Source organism: Stegostoma tigrinum, chromosome 22, assembly GCF_030684315.1.
Source record: "Stegostoma tigrinum isolate sSteTig4 chromosome 22, sSteTig4.hap1, whole genome shotgun sequence".
Taxonomy (NCBI): Eukaryota; Metazoa; Chordata; class Chondrichthyes; order Orectolobiformes; family Stegostomatidae; genus Stegostoma; species Stegostoma tigrinum.
This window is the reverse complement of record NC_081375.1, coordinates 49491651-49512479: the sequence shown is the minus strand read 5'-3', so window position 1 is coordinate 49512479 and position 20829 is coordinate 49491651. Positions and strand designations below refer to the sequence as shown.

At 43.5% G+C, this 20829-nt stretch overlaps 1 protein-coding gene across 1 annotated transcript in view; it reads left to right on the top strand.

The window, feature by feature from the left end:
- Positions 1-20829, top strand: part of cacna1g (calcium channel, voltage-dependent, T type, alpha 1G subunit) — a 465891-nt gene that overhangs the window by 403427 nt on the left and 41635 nt on the right. Inside the window, exons 30-32 of the mRNA XM_048554900.2 lie at positions 13679-13757; positions 16343-16464; positions 18461-18802. Coding sequence (XP_048410857.1) covers positions 13679-13757; positions 16343-16464; positions 18461-18802 — 543 coding nt within the window. The remainder of the gene's footprint in view (positions 1-13678; positions 13758-16342; positions 16465-18460; positions 18803-20829) is intronic.

Here is a 20829-nt window from a genome sequence, read left to right as displayed (position 1 = left end):
CTCAATGCTGGCAAACACTGGCACTGACTACCCATTGAATACGGAAACTCAATGCTGGCACACTGGCATTGAACACCCATTCAATACAGAAACTCAATACTGGCACACACTGGCATTGATCGCCCATTCAATACTAAGACTCAGTACTGGCACAAACTGGCACTGAACACGCATTCAGTACTGAAACTCAATGCTCGCACACAATGGCACTGAACCCCCATTCAACACGGAAACTCAATACTGGCACATACTGGCACTGAACACCCATTCAATACTGAAACTCACTGCTGGCACTGAACACCCATTCAATACTGAAACTCAATTCTGGCACAAACTGGCACTGAACACCCATTCAATACGGAAACACAATCCTGGCACATAATGGCATTGAACACCCATTCAATACTGAAACTCAATACTGGCACTGAACAACCATTCAATCCTGAGACTCAATGCTCGCACACACTGGCACTGAACACCTATTCAATACTGAAACTCAATGCTGGCACACACTGTCACTGAACACCCATTCAATACGGAAACTCAATCCTGGCACATAATGGCATTGAACACCCATTCAATACTGAGACTCAATACTGGCACTGAAGGCCCATTCAATACTGAGACTTAATACTGGCACACACTGGCACTGAACACCCATTCAATACTGAAACTCAATACTGGCACTGAACACCCATTCAATACTGAGACTCAATACTGGCACTGAAGGCCCATTCAATACTGAGACTCAATGCTGGCACACACTGGCACTGAACACCCATTCAATACTGAAACTCAATACTGTCACTGAACACCCATTCAATACTGAGACTCAATGCGGGCACTGAATACCCATTGAATACGGAACCTCTGTGCTAGCACACACTGGCATTGAACACCCATTCAATACGGAAACTCAATACTGGCACACTGGCATTGAACACCCATTCAATGCAGAACCTCAATACTGGCAGACACTGGCATTGAACACCCATTCAGTACTGAGACTCAGTGCTGGCACTGAACACCCATTCAATACTGAGACTCAATGCTGGCACACACTGGCACTGATCACCCATTTAATACTGAAAATCAATGCTGGCACACACTGGCACTGAACACCCATTCAATACTGAGACTCAATAATGGCACACACTGGCACTGAACACCCATTCAATACTGAGACTCAATGCGGGCACACACTGGCACTGAACACCCATTCAATACTGAAACTCAATACTGGCACTGAACAACCATTCAATACTGAGATTCAGTGCTGGCACACACTGGCACTGAAATCCCATTCAATACGGAAACTCAATGCTGGCACACACTGGCATTGAACACCCATTAAATACGGAAACTCAATGCTGGCACACACTGGCATTGAACACCCATTCAATACTGAGACTCAGTACTGGCACAAACTTTCACCGAACACGCATTCAATCCTAAAACTCAATGCTTGCACACACTGGCACTGAACACCGATTCAATACTGAAACTCAATGCTGGCACACACTGTCACTGAACGCCCATTCAATACGGAAACTCAATCCTGGCACATACTGGCATTGAACACCCATTCAATACTTAGACTCAATACTGGCACTGAAGGCCCATTCAGTACTGAGACTTAATGCTGGCACAGACTGGCACTGAACACCCATTCAATACTGAAACTCAATACTGGCACTGAACACCCATTCAATACTGAGACTCAATGCTGGCAAACACTGGCACTGAATACCCATTGAATACGGAAACTCAATGCTGGCACACACTGGCATTGAACACCCATTCAATATGGAAACTCAATACTGGCACACTGGCATTGAACACCCATTCAATACAGAAACTCAATACTGGCACACACTGGCATTGATCGCCCATTCAATACTGAGACTCAGTACTGGCACAATCTGGCACTGAACACGCATTCAGTACTGAAACTCAATGCTGGCTCACACTGGCATTGAACACCCATTCAACACTGAAACTCAATGCTCGCACACATTGGCACTGAACCCCCATTCAATACGGAAACTCAATACTGGCACATACTGGTACTGAACATCCATTCAATACTGAAACTCACTGCTGGCACACACTGGCACTGAACACCCATTTAATACTAAAAATCAATGCTGGCACATACTGGCACTGAACACCCATTCAATACTGAAACTCAATACTGGCACTGAACACCCATTCAATACTGAGACTCAATGCTGGCACACACTGGCACTGAACACCCATTCAATACTGAAACTCAATGCTCGCACACACTGGCACTGAACATCCATTTAATACTCTGACTCACTTCTGGCACTGAACACCCATTAAATACTGTTTTCAATGCTGGCACACACTGGCACTGAACACCCATTCAATACTGAGACTCAATACTGATGCTGAACACCCATTCAATACTGAGACTCAATGCTGGCACACACTGGCACTGAACACCCATTCAAAACTGAGACTCAGTGCTTGCACTGAACACCCATTCAATAGTGAAACTCAATGCTGGCACTGAACACCCATTCAATACTGAGACTCAATACTGACACTGAACACCCATCAATACTGAGACTCAATGCTGGCACACACTGGCACTGAACACCCATTCAATACTGAGACTCAATACTGACACTGAACACCCATCAATACTGAGACTCAATGCTGGCACACACTGGCACTGAACACCCATTCAATACTGAAATTCAATACTGTCACTGAACACCCATTCAATGCTGAGACTCAATGCTGGCACACACTTGCACTGAACACCCATTCAATACTGAAACTCAATACTGGCACTGAACAACCATTCAATGCTGAGACTCAATGCTGGCACACACTGGCACTGAATACCCATTGAATACAGAAACCCAATGCTGGCACACACTGGCATTGAACACCCATTCAATACGGAAACTCAATGCTGGCACACACTGGCACTGAACACCCATTCAATACTGAGACTCAATACTGGCACTGAAGGCCCATTCAATACTGAGACTCAATGCTGGCACACACTGGCACTGAACACCCATTCAATACTGAAACTCAATACTGTCACTGAACACCCATTCAATACTGAGACTCAATGCGGGCACTGAATACCCTTAGAATACGGAACCTCAGTGCTGGCCACACTGGCACTGAACACCCATTCAATACGGAAACTCAACACTGGCACACTGGCATTGAACACCCATTCAATGCAGAACCTCAATACTGGCACACACTGGCATTGAACACCCATTCAGTACTGAGACTCAACGCTGGCACTGAACACCATTTAATACTGAAAATCAATGCTGGCACACACTGGCACTGATCACCCATTCAATACTGAGACTCAATAATGGCACACACTGGCACTGAACACCCATTCAATACTGAGACTCAATGCTGGCACAGACTGGCACTGAACACCCATTCAATACTGAAACTCAATACTGGCACTGAACACCCATTCAATACTGAGACTCAATGCGGGCACTGAATACCCATTGAATACGGAAACTCAATGCTGGCACACACTGGCATTGAACACCCATTCAATACTGAGACTCAGTACTGGCACAAACTTTCACCGAACACGCATTCAATACTAAAACTCAATGCTTGCACACACTGGCACTGAACACCTATTCAATACTGAAACTCAATGCTGGCACACACTGTCACTGAACGCCCATTCAATACGGAAACTCAATCCTGGCACATACTGGCATTGAACACCCATTTAATACTTAGACTCAATACTGGCACTGAAGGCCCATTCAATACTGAGACTTAATGCTGGCACAGACTGGCACTGAACACCCATTCAATACTGAAACTCAATACTGGCACTGAACACCCATTCAATACTGAGACTCAATGCTGGCAAACACTGGCACTGACTACCCATTGAATACGGAAACTCAATGCTGGCACACTGGCATTGAACACCCATTCAATACAGAAACTCAATACTGGCACACACTGGCATTGATCGCCCATTCAATACTAAGACTCAGTACTGGCACAAACTGGCACTGAACACGCATTCAGTACTGAAACTCAATGCTCGCACACAATGGCACTGAACCCCCATTCAACACGGAAACTCAATACTGGCACATACTGGCACTGAACACCCATTCAATACTGAAACTCACTGCTGGCACTGAACACCCATTCAATACTGAAACTCAATTCTGGCACAAACTGGCACTGAACACCCATTCAATACGGAAACACAATCCTGGCACATAATGGCATTGAACACCCATTCAATACTGAAACTCAATACTGGCACTGAACAACCATTCAATCCTGAGACTCAATGCTCGCACACACTGGCACTGAACACCTATTCAATACTGAAACTCAATGCTGGCACACACTGTCACTGAACACCCATTCAATACGGAAACTCAATCCTGGCACATAATGGCATTGAACACCCATTCAATACTGAGACTCAATACTGGCACTGAAGGCCCATTCAATACTGAGACTTAATACTGGCACACACTGGCACTGAACACCCATTCAATACTGAAACTCAATACTGGCACTGAACACCCATTCAATACTGAGACTCAATACTGGCACTGAAGGCCCATTCAATACTGAGACTCAATGCTGGCACACACTGGCACTGAACACCCATTCAATACTGAAACTCAATACTGTCACTGAACACCCATTCAATACTGAGACTCAATGCGGGCACTGAATACCCATTGAATACGGAACCTCTGTGCTAGCACACACTGGCATTGAACACCCATTCAATACGGAAACTCAATACTGGCACACTGGCATTGAACACCCATTCAATGCAGAACCTCAATACTGGCAGACACTGGCATTGAACACCCATTCAGTACTGAGACTCAGTGCTGGCACTGAACACCCATTCAATACTGAGACTCAATGCTGGCACACACTGGCACTGATCACCCATTTAATACTGAAAATCAATGCTGGCACACACTGGCACTGAACACCCATTCAATACTGAGACTCAATAATGGCACACACTGGCACTGAACACCCATTCAATACTGAGACTCAATGCGGGCACACACTGGCACTGAACACCCATTCAATACTGAAACTCAATACTGGCACTGAACAACCATTCAATACTGAGATTCAGTGCTGGCACACACTGGCACTGAAATCCCATTCAATACGGAAACTCAATGCTGGCACACACTGGCATTGAACACCCATTAAATACGGAAACTCAATGCTGGCACACACTGGCATTGAACACCCATTCAATACTGAGACTCAGTACTGGCACAAACTTTCACCGAACACGCATTCAATCCTAAAACTCAATGCTTGCACACACTGGCACTGAACACCGATTCAATACTGAAACTCAATGCTGGCACACACTGTCACTGAACGCCCATTCAATACGGAAACTCAATCCTGGCACATACTGGCATTGAACACCCATTCAATACTTAGACTCAATACTGGCACTGAAGGCCCATTCAGTACTGAGACTTAATGCTGGCACAGACTGGCACTGAACACCCATTCAATACTGAAACTCAATACTGGCACTGAACACCCATTCAATACTGAGACTCAATGCTGGCAAACACTGGCACTGAATACCCATTGAATACGGAAACTCAATGCTGGCACACACTGGCATTGAACACCCATTCAATATGGAAACTCAATACTGGCACACTGGCATTGAACACCCATTCAATACAGAAACTCAATACTGGCACACACTGGCATTGATCGCCCATTCAATACTGAGACTCAGTACTGGCACAATCTGGCACTGAACACGCATTCAGTACTGAAACTCAATGCTGGCTCACACTGGCATTGAACACCCATTCAACACTGAAACTCAATGCTCGCACACATTGGCACTGAACCCCCATTCAATACGGAAACTCAATACTGGCACATACTGGTACTGAACATCCATTCAATACTGAAACTCACTGCTGGCACACACTGGCACTGAACACCCATTTAATACTAAAAATCAATGCTGGCACATACTGGCACTGAACACCCATTCAATACTGAAACTCAATACTGGCACTGAACACCCATTCAATACTGAGACTCAATGCTGGCACACACTGGCACTGAACACCCATTCAATACTGAAACTCAATGCTCGCACACACTGGCACTGAACATCCATTTAATACTCTGACTCACTTCTGGCACTGAACACCCATTAAATACTGTTTTCAATGCTGGCACACACTGGCACTGAACACCCATTCAATACTGAGACTCAATACTGATGCTGAACACCCATTCAATACTGAGACTCAATGCTGGCACACACTGGCACTGAACACCCATTCAAAACTGAGACTCAGTGCTTGCACTGAACACCCATTCAATAGTGAAACTCAATGCTGGCACTGAACACCCATTCAATACTGAGACTCAATACTGACACTGAACACCCATCAATACTGAGACTCAATGCTGGCACACACTGGCACTGAACACCCATTCAATACTGAGACTCAATACTGACACTGAACACCCATCAATACTGAGACTCAATGCTGGCACACACTGGCACTGAACACCCATTCAATACTGAAATTCAATACTGTCACTGAACACCCATTCAATGCTGAGACTCAATGCTGGCACACACTTGCACTGAACACCCATTCAATACTGAAACTCAATACTGGCACTGAACAACCATTCAATGCTGAGACTCAATGCTGGCACACACTGGCACTGAATACCCATTGAATACAGAAACCCAATGCTGGCACACACTGGCATTGAACACCCATTCAATACGGAAACTCAATACTGGCACATACTGGCACTGAACACCCATTCAATACTGAAACTCAATGCTGGCACTGAACACCCATTCAATACTAAAACTCAATTCTGGCACAAACTGGCACTGAACACCCAATCAATACTGAGACTCAATGCTGGCACACACTGGCACTGAACACCCATTCAAAACTGAGACTCAGTGCTTGCACTGAACACCCATTCAATAGTGAAACTCAATGCTGGCACTGAACACCCATTCAATACTGAGACTCAATGCTGGCACTGAACATCCATTCAATACTGAAACTCAATTCTGGCACAAACTGGCACTGAACACTCATTCAATACTGAGACTCAATGCTGGCACACACTGGCATTGAACACCCTTTCAGTACTGAGACTCAATGCTGGCACTGAACACCCAATCAATACTGAGACTCAATACTGGCACACACTGGCACTGAACACCCATTAAATACTGAAACTCAATTCTGGCACTGAACACCCATTCAATACTGAGACTCATACTGGCACACACTGGCACTGAACACCTATTCAATACTGAAACTCAATGCTGGCACACACTGTCAGTGAGCACCCATTCAATACTGAGACTCAATACTGGCACACACTGGCACTGAACACCTATTCAATACTGAAACTCAATGCTGGCACACACTGTCACTGAACGCCCATTCAATACGGAAACTCAATCCTGGCACATACTGGCATTGAACAGCCATTCAATACTTAGACTCAATACTGGCACTGAAGGCCCATTCAATACTGAGACTTAATGCTGGCACAGACTGGCACTGAACACCCATTCAATGCTGAGATTCAATACTGGCACTGGACACCCATATAATACTGAAACTTAATGCTGACCCACACTGGCATTGAACACTCATTCAATACTGAAACTTAATACTGGCACACACTGGCATTGAACACCCATTCAATACTGAAACTCTATACTGGCACTGAACACCCATTCAATACTGAGACTCAATACTGGCACTGAACACCCATTCAGTACTGAGACTCAATGCTGGCATTCACTGGCACTAAACACCCATTCAATACTGAGACTCAATACTGGCACACACTGGCACTGAACGCCCATTCAATGCTGAAACTCAATACTGGCACGCACTGGCACTGAACACCCATTCAATACTGAGACTCAGTACTGGCACACACTGGCACTGAATATCCATTCAAAAGTGAGAATCAGTACTGGCACACACTGGCACTGAACACTCATTTAACATTGACTCTTGATAATGACACACACTGGCACTGAACACTTAATCATTACTAGTACACACTGGCACTGAACATTTGTTCATTACTGGTACTTACCAGCACGGAACACTCATTCAGCACCCACTCTCAAACTAGGTGAAGTGAGGATTTTAACTGTCTCTCCCCCGCTCTGATTCAATTTTCAGTATCATTGTCAAGGGTTTCTGCTGAGGGTCTTCATGTGACTGAAGATGCTGATTTGTGATCCACAGACATTTGGGCACATTGGGCAGGATGTTCCAGGGCTTTTCTTCCTTTTCCAGATACAAGGCTTCCATCCTTTTGTTTTCTCTCGTGCTGTTGCCCTGTTTGAATTCAGTATTTAATACTGGGAATTGTGATGCTTGATGAACAATTTACAACAATTTTGAATAGTTGGCCATGAGCTCCCACCAGTCATTAACATCAGTGCTGTTCTGCTTTTAGGCGGATTTCAGAGTATTCTGTAGCATTTCCTTTCTCCGCTTCCCCCCACCCCCCACCTGCCTCCGCTAAGAACCATCAGAGAGCTGACAGAAAAAGATCCTAGCATGAGAGACTTTTTTCAGCCAACCTGCCTCGAAGTGCAGACCAACATAATTGATTTTGTAAGAGTTTGTCTGATTGCTAATAAAACTGGCTTCAACAGGGACACAATCATTTGTTGAACAATTCTCCCATTAAATCCAACAAGTGTGGCAGAAATTAAAACAGAAGTTGCTAGAAAAGCTTAACAGGTCTAGCAGCATTTGTGAAGAGAAATCTGTGTTAACATTTCGGGTCCGGTGACCCTTCCTCAGTGTGGCAGCATCTTTGTGGTCGAATTTCTGTACTGGTCTTACAGTGGCCTTTTCTGGGAGTAGGCCACACAAGGTATGGAAAATACTCAACATGTTCCAGAGTCTCTCTGTCAGCATTTACATTAGATGGTGTATTTTACTGACTAGATCCAGGTTGATATGAGCTATGGTTGGGACAGGACCTAAAGCCTTAACAATAGGATCCTGGGGAGTGTTGCTGAACAAAGAGTAATTGGGTGCAGGCTCATATACCTTTGAAAATGGAATTGTACTTAGACAGGGTAGTGAAGAAAGCATTTGGTACATTTGCCTTTCTTGCTCAGTATATTTACTAAAGGAGATAATGGGAACTACAGATGCTGGAGAATCCGAGATAACAAATTGTGGAACTGGATGCACACAGCAGGCCAAGCAGCATCTCAGCAGCACAAAAGCTGACATTTCTGGCCTAGACCCTTCATCAGAAAAGCCTTTTCTGATGAAGGGTCCAGGCCCGAAATGTCAGCCTTTGTGCTCCTAAGATGCTGCTTGGCCTGCTGTGTTCATCCACCTTCACACTTTGTTATCTCATTTACTAGAGGAGTTGGGAGGTCATGTTGCAGCTGCACAGGACATTGGTTAGGCAATTTCTGGAATACTGCGTTCAGTTCTGGTCTCCCTGCTATAGGAAAGATTTTGTGAAACTTGAAAGGGTGCAGAAAAATGGATTTTGCTGGGGTTGGAGAGTTTGAGCCATAGGGAGAGGCTAAATAGGCCTGGGCTATCTTCCCTGGAGTGTGGGAGGCTGAGGGGTGACCTTATGCAGGTTTATAAAATCATGAGGGGCACGGATAGGATAAATAGTCAATGTGTTCATGGCCAAAATTGTAGAACATAGTTTTAGTGTGAGAGGGGGAAGATTTTAACGGGAACTAAGGGACTACGTTTTCATGCAGAGGGAGGTGCATGTATGAAACAAGCTACCAGAGGAAGTGGTGGAAGCTGGTAGAATTACAAAATTTAAAAGGCATCTAAATGGGTATATGAATTGGAAGGGTTTAGAGGGATATGATTCAAATGCTGGCAAATGGGACTAGATTAATTTAGGATATCTGGTCGGCATGGAAGAGTTGGACCAAATGGTCAATTTCCATGCTGTACAGCTTTATAACTCTGTGACATTCAATGACAGACCAAATCTTTCATATGCAGAATTGAAGACATTGAGCTTGGCTTGAAAATCTGGAGCAGAGCAGCCAATGATAGTACCAGTCATCCAAATGCATCACGTGTGCCTCATCTCTTAATGTTGGCACAGAGGGGACTGAGCTGAAAGACTTTACCATCAAGATAGTATTTACTGTTGAATGCAGAGGGCAGTGGTGACAATGAGGTGACTGTCAGATAAGTTGTAGATAGTTTGGGGGCAGACAGAAAATTTGCAGAACATTCAATAAAATCGTGTAATTGTCCTTCAATTAGATATTTTATTCAGATGTTCTCCAAGTTAAAAAAGGCATTAGAAGGTATGAGATTTACATTTTGAATTGCAGCCAATGAATGGAGCACACATTAGTGAGAATGACGTCAATAAGATAACCTGATGTGTAAAGCATTGAATAAAACTGAGAAATCAGAAGCAGTTTCATAGCTTTAACATTTACTTCTGCATGTCCTGTTCTCCCTGTAACTGGGATGAGTGATTTGTTCATGTAAATGGTCGGCTGTCACTCTGACATCAACATTTGCACTTCAGACAGAAGGATCACATGCGAGGGCCCTGTCTACATCCTGCTTCTTCCCTGATTAGTCTGGGCCTTCCCACTCAACCACCAGCTGGATCCCTTGAGCAGGCAATTAATGCCACTCGGCGATCTCATTCCACCCCACCAAGTTTACAGCTAGCAATACGTGGGAGTTTAATCGTACAGAAAACCCAAATAGCAAATGTCATTGGGGTTGTTACCCAGCTTCTGGGAGGAGGAGGTCAGAGCACACTGCCTGAGCAAGGGAGTTGGCATCAAGAAGGGAGGGGTCCACTGAGGGTGACACCTGCCCTGTGTGCCAATCCCTCTCCGCCTACTCCTACAACCCTCACCCCCGCGATCCCTTTTCTACTATCACTGACCTGTAGCCTGTGTCCCCCAGCCATCCTGGACTTGAGGAGGCTTCATTACCAGCAGCCATTACCATCTCTGCAGTATACCCGCACTCTCCTCCAACCCCACCACACCCGGCACCTTCCCCTGCAACCGCAGGAAGTGCTACACTTGCCCCCACACCTCCTCCCTCACCCCCATCCCAGGCCCCAAGATGACTTTCCATATTAAGCAGATGTTCACCGGCACATCTGCCAATGTGGTATACTGTATCCACTGCACCTGGTGTGGCTTCCTCTACATTGGGGAAACTAAGCGGAGGCTTGGGGACCGCTTTGCAGAACGCCTCCGCTCGGTTCGCAATAAACAACTGCACCTCCCAGTCGCGAACCATTTCAACTCCCCCTCCCATTCCTCAGACGACATGTCCATCATGGGCCTCCTGCAGTGCCACAATGATGCCACCCGAAGGTTGCAGGAACAGCAACTCATATTCCACTTGGGAACCCTGCAGCCCAATGGTATCAATGTGGACTTCACCAGCTTCAAAATCTCCCCTTCCCCCACCGCATCCCAAAACCAGCCCAGTTTGTCCCCTCCCCCCACTGCATCCCAAAACCAGCCCAGCTCATCCCCTCCACCCACTGCATCCCAAAACCAGTCCAACCTGTCTCTGCCTCCCTAACCTGTTCTTCCTCTCACCCATCCCTTCCTCCCACCCCAAGCCGCACCTCCATTTCCTACCTACTAACCTCATCCCACCTCCTTGACCTCTCCGTCTTCCCTGGACTGACCTATCCCCTCCCTACCTCCCCACCTATACTCTCTCCACCTATCTTCTTTTCTCTCCATCTTCGGTCCGCCTCCCCCTCTCTCCCTATTTATTCCAGAACCCTCACCCCATCCCCCTCTCTGATGAAGGGTCTAGGCCCGAAACATCAGCTTTTGTGCTCCTGAGAAGCTGCTGGGCCTGCTGTGTTCATCCAGCCTCACATTTCAGATCTCCCAGTTAGCTCAGTTGTGCTACATTTAATAACGCCAAGGAAGTCAAAACAGACCTTCTCCAAAAGAGGCATGTGGGATTCTTCCTGCTTTTCCAGCTGGCAGGCAAGACCCCTGGTGACCACATTAAATTCATGCATGGACTATAATATACAGGCTTTTAAAAATCAGGACTAACTTCACCTAGGCAATTCTCTTTGACCTAACTTATCTTCAATGCTTTCAGATTCAGTAGCGTTCTGTACATTGCATCTCTTCAATTTAAGAAAGAAAGAGCCTGCAATAATATAGTTCATTTTACAACTTCCAGGTATCCTACAGTACTTCACAAATCCTGAATGACATTTTGAAGTGCCAGTTGAGTGCTTCAAACTTCCACAAATGTTGGTATCGTAAGGTCATCTGTTTTGGTCATGTTGATTGCCAGCACTGAAGGAAGGCCTCACGTGTACCAGCTGACATTGTGTGTGACACCCTCGCCCCCACAGAAAAATGAGCCCGTCATCATCCTGCTTGCTACTTGTACCTGTTAGGAACCACCTTGATGAGACTCAGGAGCAGATTAACAAGGAGGTGCTCTATCCTCTCTGGTCCCATCTACACCAAATGACAAGAAGGGCTTGGAGTGACTGCTCAAGATGGTGAAGTGGTTAGCACTGCTACCTCACAGTGCTAGGGATCTGTGTTATATTCCAGGCATGTACGACTGTGTGTGTGGAGTTTGCGCATTCTCCTTGTGTCGGCAGTGGTCCGTCTGGGTGCTCCGGTTTCCTCCTGCAGTCCAAAGATGAACACGTTAGATGGATTGGCCGTGCTAAATTGCCCCATATTGTCCAGGGATGTGCAGGCAGAGTGGATTAGCCATGGGAAACGCAGGGTTACAGGTAAAATGTAGGAGTGTTGGTCTGGGTGGGATGTTCTTCAGAGGGTCAATGCAGACTCAATGGTCCAAAAGCCCTCTTCCCTGCTGCAGGGATTCTATGATTTCATGATTGGAGTGATGAATATAGTTCAGCAGAAACTCCCTGATTCTTATTCAAAGGGTACCATTAGCATCTTTCACATCTCCCCACACCCCACAAGAAGGTGGGCTTGTCCTAACATTCCACGTCAAAAACATACCATCTGTCTCTCTCTCTCTCCATAATGTCAAACTTGATGAAACTATAAAGTGACTGAGTTGTATTACTTCAATATTACTTGATGCCTGTGTTTATTGATCTTCTCTTTGTTCAGCTGCTGGGTCAAATATTTATTATAGGTTGAAATAAATAAATTTATCTTTAGAAGTTACCTTTTGTGATGTCAGCTTCTAGTTAGTTAACAATTCATATGACAATTTTTAAATCAAATTAATGCTTCCTTTGAAATTAAAAAGTAATGTCATGTAAACATGTTACATATATTACAGCAGATATTCCAGTCAGAAACTTCTAGTCTATTGTCTCAAATTGAACCCTCCAAAATGAAAGTTTACTTACCATAATTGATTCCGGAAGCTTCTCTGACTTGCTATTTGAAGAATCGTCAGATCAGAAGCTTACAGCATCAATTAAACAAAAGTACAATGTGTGACCATTTCGTTCATCTAATGTTGTAAATCAGAAGTAAAAGATGACATGATCATTTGAAGACATCCCATGTGTTAGTTCCACGCATGTTCACCAATGTTCATCATGCTCTTTCTGTCTCTTTCAGGTCGGAAATCTTGGACTGTTGTTCATGCTGCTGTTTTTCATATTTGCAGCTCTTGGAGTTGAACTTTTTGGGGACCTAGGTGAGATACAGCAGGGACAATACATTTATTTTGAGTTGAAAATTCCTTTGTATTGCATGATACTCATTTGTTGACCTGCTTTCCTCAATTTAATATAGCTCCTGTAACTGGGATTTGATAAGAGCACAGTGGATGACAATCATAGCAAATCATCTCTCAACGTCTATGTATTAGTCTGCAACAGACCCAAACATGAGGGGAGTAAACACTGAATGGTGGGAGACCTTTGGGAACCTGATGTCCAAAATCACTTGTTCTTCTCAAATGTGCTACATTTACAACATTTCATACGTCAGTGCACGCACATAATGTAGCCCAAAATCTTATTTTCTTAAATAATAAAAGTTACCAGAGGGTTGGTTACTCATCAATGAAACCTCTTACATGGATTAATTGCATCAGAATTTAGGGAATCTGCTGTCTTATTGTTATGAGAACAAGGTAGTTTTAACAATGGCTTCTGGCTGCTAACAGCAATGGAAAGTGGTTTGGGATGGTGTTGGAGTGGAGCCCTGCAGCATGGACTGGGCTGTCCTGACTGTTAGACAGCTTGTCCCTGTCCTCCGTAGAGTTCTACTCATGATTTGGTTGTTCCTATCTGCTGTATTTTGCCAATAATCTGGACATAGTTATGGTAAGGAAGCTCCAACTCTTTAGTTCTTTCTTTACTCATTCACGGGATGAGGGCGTTGCTAGCTAGGCAGCATTTATTGCCCATCCCTAATTACCCTGAGGGCAGTTAAGAGTCAACCACATTGCTGTGGGTCTGGAGAGAGCTTACCACCAAAGATATGTTGTGTTGGTCACATTTATCTGGCCAGTTGAGAGCAGAGGTTCAAAATTCAGATTCAATAACACAACATGGCCCAGAGCTAAACCTTTGGTTTTCTCATCTTCTTGATCGGTTCTCTGCCCAATACAGGTGTAACGCATAACATGACCTCTCCCATGGGCAGGGATGGGAGGCAGGTCCCAAATCTACTGCCACTGGAACGGGGATCAAACTCCCTGCTGACTGGGGGTATGGACAATGACAATAGAAACTTCAATTTCTTTCCGTCTCATGGCTGACCAGCAGTCTGTCCCATTTTTACTTTCTGCCATTGATTGTGTTAAACAGATGAATGGCACCTTCGTTAGCTGTCAATTCCCTGTGTTTCTGGCTCAGACGGAGCGACTTACTCATTGCACCTCCTCCTAGGAATATCTGCTCAGATCTCGCACTATAAATGATCACAAAACTGACTGCATTTGCCATCATTACTCCCCTGGTGGTGATTCTACCCATCTCTAGAAGGTGCTCCTCCTCCCAGCCTCCAGTGATCAGGCAACACTCAATGACAATCAAACTGTCATTCCTACAGTGTCAGTCTTCTTATAAAACTCCCTAAAAAAAGTTACCCCTTTTTAAATGAAGTGTGACTGTGTTTTAATAGCGTACAAACATCACAAATACTGCTAAATACTGAAATTACCCCAAAGCTTTGCTTTATATTTATAGAAACATTGTTGGCTTTTCTAAAAGTTTGATTACAATTTAACTTCTTTATCATTTGAATCTTTATCATTTACATGTGAGAAACTGATTTAAAAGTGGAGGATGTTGAATGCTTTTAACCTCCTAGTTAGCTGTATGTGAATACCTCAGTGTTATGCATCCCTTACCATCTTGCAAATGTCACTGTTGCTTGGTGCCTTGACAGCTTCTTAATTTGGCCCCAGATTTAAACTGCTGCCTAGAAACTGCATCAACAAGATCACCAGAGCTTTGTGAGTGGTTTTCTTCAAGGTCAGAAGTGAACACCCTGGCTTCGCTGATGACTGCAAATCCTAGGCCATTGTATCTTGCATAGATTAAGTGAGCCTAAAAGATCAAGGGTGATTTAATGTGGGTTTAAGATGATTAAAAGAGTTGATAGGGTAAGCAGAGAGTGGGGTTTTCAGAACAAAGGGTAGAGGGAAACACAACCATCAATGTAGATTAGGTCATTCTGTGTTGGTATCATGATGACTTCCTCTCACAAACAGTAGTCAAAGTCTGCAACTCACCTCCCCGCCCCAAAAAGCTGTTGTAGCTGAGAGGCAAGAGAATTTCTTTCAAAAATTGAAAATCCAATTTTTCCTTGGTTCAATAGATAAATTTACTATGGAGTTAGAATGTTTCTAGGAACAGGACAAATATGTAGGATTACAGGATGAAGAAAGGGGAATGGTATTAAGTAAATTACTCATTCAGGGAGCCAATGCAGCCATGAAGGCTGAGTGGCGTCATCATAATTGTGCAATATTTAGTGATAACATTGAAAACTAAGACTGGGAAATTTTTGTTCAGCAAAGTATTAAGTATGGGTAAAATAGAGTTAAGATACAGATCGATCATGATATAATTGAATGGTGGAACAGACTAAAGAAACTGAATTGCCTACTCTTGTTCCTTTGATCTGTTGGTCAAGTTAAATGTCTAATTCTGAAGAATGGTCTCCACACTGCTAATTTATTATGTCAACATAACAGAATATTCGCCCTGAACCCTCAGAAGATATTTTATTTCAGTCAACAGTTTTTGTTTAATATCTTCTTTGTAGAATGTGATGACTATCATCCCTGTGAGGGGTTAGGGCGACATGCCACATTCAGAAACTTTGGAATGGCTTTCCTCACTTTATTCCGAGTGTCAACTGGAGATAACTGGAATGGGATCATGAAGGTGAGCTTTTTCCTCCTTTAGTAAAATTCCCAAATCCAAAGGTGGGGCTTCCCAAACTAACCAACGTTGGAACCGTGAGACAAGATTTAATGATTGTAAGCTTCAGCGGCTGGGGGCAGTGCTCGGACTGAATGCTAACAAACATGAGGCCTCTTTAAGTGATGGGCCTGGATTAACAAAGAAGCTTATCGAAGCCTGGTTGCTACTGCTACAAAAAGAATTTTGAAAATTAGTAATGTTCTAAAAACAAAATGCAATTTAAACACATTCCGGCAGATTCAGTATCTCTCCCCCTCTCCCCATCAACCACTCAAGAAAATCCTTACCCCACCACTCAACAAACTCTCACAAACACCTACACCTTCATCTGGAGTCACATGAAGTCTGGGGTATTAAAATGGGGTCACGTGAGGAAAAAGTTTGGGAAGCACTGCTTTAAGGAAATGTAGCCCATCCTGGTGTGTGAAGTGGAAATTATGTTGTCTGATACATTTCAGAACACGGCTTTGACATCCTTTGTTCCCGGCTACAGAATCTTTCACTGAAAATCACTAGTATCTAATTCAGCAAATGTGATCTGATGCCATTCCCTGCTGAAAGTAAGATTTAATATCATTTTCAGGAATCCTTTCTACTGTCCTTCTGTCTATGAGGAAGAAAACGCAACCAATAGCCATATGGCACTTTCCAAGTCCTGAAGAATGTTTCCCACTAATTTGCAACAATGAATTATTTTTGGAGTGAAGTCCCTGTTGTTTTATAAGCCAATCCAGCTGCTAATTCACACATGTAAAGATTGTATAAACATCAAAGAGACAAATATCCAGTTTCTCTGCTTTGGTGAAAATGCTGTAAAACACTGAGCAGGTTTTACATCATCTTTGGAGTGAGGAACAGTCAGTTAGATAACCTTTCACTAGAACAGGAAGATGTTGAAGGTGTGGGTATCTTTTCTTTCTGCCTTTTCATTGGTCATTTTCTATCTTCTGGCTAATAACTTGAAGCAACTCTCTTCAAATGACATCTGTCCTGTTTCTGACATATTAGACACCATCTGCTTCCAACAACGGCTTTAGACTCTGCTGTTTTAATTGTCTCTAATTTGTCAAAATTGAGCACGACTGCAGTCAACCATGCCAATCAACCAAACTTGCAATGTGCATGAAGACATTACAGAGTAAAAGCATCAGGGTAGAACGGTGCCCTGGGTAGGAGTGCTGAACACAAAGTACAGCCTGGGTCCAGTGAGTATTCAGTTCCAGCGAAGCTTATAATCAGCAGCTGGTGTTGTACAGCACATTTTACATTTCCTGCCTACAATCCATTTCTCCCCAGTGAAATTTAACAAGACAAGAGGCTGAAGTAACCTGAAACTTATCAGGTTCCTCTCTCCCCAGATTCCTGTACCTTCCTCAATTTCAAATATCATGCCCCTCCCCCCACCTTCCGAAGCTCTCTTGACCTCAACTATTCCTTCTACCCAGAACAATTTTGTGTCAAGACATTGACCCCCATCTCTCATCACCCCCACCAATTCAATAGTTTAAATTACTGACTTCAGCCAAAGTCCTCATCAGAAGACTTCCTCTTTCAAATCCCATGAATAACTATTATTAAATCTCATTTGAATTTCTCTTCCCAAGTGAAAATGATTCCAATATTTCTTCATAATTTTACTTCCCATCTAAAGTCATCCGAGTGAATCTCAGCTCAACAATTTTAACATTCTTTCTATACTGGAGCACCTAATAGTTGTTATTTAGATTTCTGCATCAAATTAAAATAATTACTTCAATTGAGCCAAATGCCCATTTCACCAGGGGACACTTAACTGACATGACAGTTTGAAGTACATTAAATTTAGTTCCATATTTGAGAAAGCTATTTGTTCCACCTTCTTGAACTTGCAATCATGTTTTCTCACTACTGCCATCCACATAACAGACTCTGAGCTTTCTGTTGCTTTTTTTTAACTGCTTTTCTCCCTCATTGGCAGGATACTTTGCGAGACTGTAACCAAGAGGGCACCTGTTATAACACAGTGGTGTCCCCAATCTACTTTGTCTCGTTTGTGCTGACAGCTCAGTTTGTGCTGGTGAATGTAGTTATCGCGGTGCTGATGAAACACCTGGAAGAGAGCAACAAAGAGGCGAAGGAGGAAGCAGAACTTGAGGCAGAGCTGGAACTCGAATTAAAAATGTTGAATACAGGCCAGGGGAATGTGGACGGTGTGACGTGGGGAGGTGGTGAAGGTGGAGATGCAGGTGACAGCCCTGGGAGTCCATCTGAGTCACTCCAAATCAAGATGGATTCGCCGTTTTCTTTAGAGCCACCATTGGTAAGATACAGTATATTAGTCTGAATACTTCTCATCCACAGAGCATTAATGGAAAGTATTTATACAGCATGGAATTTCTAATCACCAAATTACATGGTAGAATACATACAAAAGAACAGAGCCAAGGAGTCAATAACTTTGATCTAGATAACAGTCCGTTTCATTTAAATCCCAATCTATTATTGCTCAACATCAATAAAAAGATTCATTTAATACAAGCTAAATTAATTTGGGCTAATTAATAGTTAGGAGTCCTGTGTATTATGTAGGATTCAGTCACGTTGGACATGTACCCAGTGAAGTTTAGCAGAATGAGAGGTGTTCTTACTGAAACATCTAAGATCCTGAGGAGACCTGACAAGGTGGATTCTGAGAAAATATTTCCCTTTGCTGGAGAGACTGGAACTCGGGGACACCATTGAAGAAAATAATGGGTTTCATTTTTCAGACAGATGCAAAGAGATTTTGTTTTTCTCACAAAGACTTGTAAGGTTGTGGAATTCCCTACGCTTGAAAACATCGGAGGCTAGATCATTGATTTTATTCAAGGCTGAGTGAGAGAGATTTTTGATAGACAAGGAAGTCAGGTTTTCCAAGCAGCAAGTAAGAAAATGGGACAAAGACCAACAGATCCAGGAGGTGATGGCCTTTACACTTACCACCTGGATCCAGTGGGTCTGCTTAAGGATTCTCTGTAGTCCCACAAGGTCTCCAATCCTCCACTCTGAGGATTACAAGCAGGAATCAAAGGGCAGTAGTTAACTTGGCAGATCAACAGCAGACTCGTGCAAGGAGTTTATTTGTGGTTAACAAATGAACGGTTTCTAATCTCTAGATCAACAAGCATGTTTTAGTGAGTGATCAGAATCAATGAGAGACTTAATAGGCAAGCTTATGCACAGTCAAAAAAGAAAGGCAAGAATGCTAAGATTGAAAATTATAGAAAGGAACAAAAGAAGGCAAGGAGAGTAATGAGTGCCAAGAAACAATAAAGCAAAATCCACTTGCAGATGGTATCATGCTCAATAGAAATTTTTTGTGTGCATCAAGAAAGGACAGATTTAGACATGACAATAGTAGAACATAAGGACAAAACTGCGTGGGTAGAATGAAAACAGATGTATTTCTACATATCCCAATCTGCCAAGCTTATATTCACTGTAAAATTTGACGGTATGAATTGTAGATGGAAATACAATATAAGCAGGCAAATGTTGAGGGTGTGATTTAGGGACTCTGTTATAAAAATCATTAGAAACTAGAGTGCAGGCTCACTAAAAAAAGTGAAAGAGATACAAGACTTCATGAATTAAAACTAATAATATGCTGTGCAATCATTCAGAGTCTTGATCAGAAAGGATTAGAAACATAGCAACAGAAAAATAGGATAATGAAATGTGAGGCTGGATGAACACTGCAGGCCAGCAGCATCTCAGGAGCACAAAAGCTGATGTTTCGGGTCTAGGCCCAAAACGTCAGCTTTTGTGCTCCTGAGATGCTGCTGGGCATGCTGTGTTCATCCAGCCTCACATTTCATTATCTTGGATTCTCCAGCATCTGCAGTTCCCATTATCAACAGAAAAATGGGAACAGGCGCAGACCGTTCAGTCCTTTCGTGGCTGATCATGGCTGATCTCAATATCTTGTTTTCTCCCCATGTGCTTTAGCCCTAAGAACTATATCTAACTCTGATGTGGAGGTGCCATTGTTGGACTAGGGCGGACAAAGTCAGAAGTCACTTGACTCCAGGTTATAGTCCAACAGGTTTATTTGACAACACAAGCTTTCCAGAGCATTGCTGCTTCTTCAGGTGACCTGACGAAGGAGCAACGCTCCGAAAGCTTGTGATTTCAAATAAACCTGTTTGACTATAATCTGATATCATGTAACTTCTGACTATATCTAACTCCTTCTTGAAAGCGTTTAATGGCTTTCTGTGTTATAGAATTTCACAGACTCACCACACATTGTTTGAAGGCAAGTCTCCTCATCATACTCCTAAACAGCCTATCCTTAGACAGTGAGCC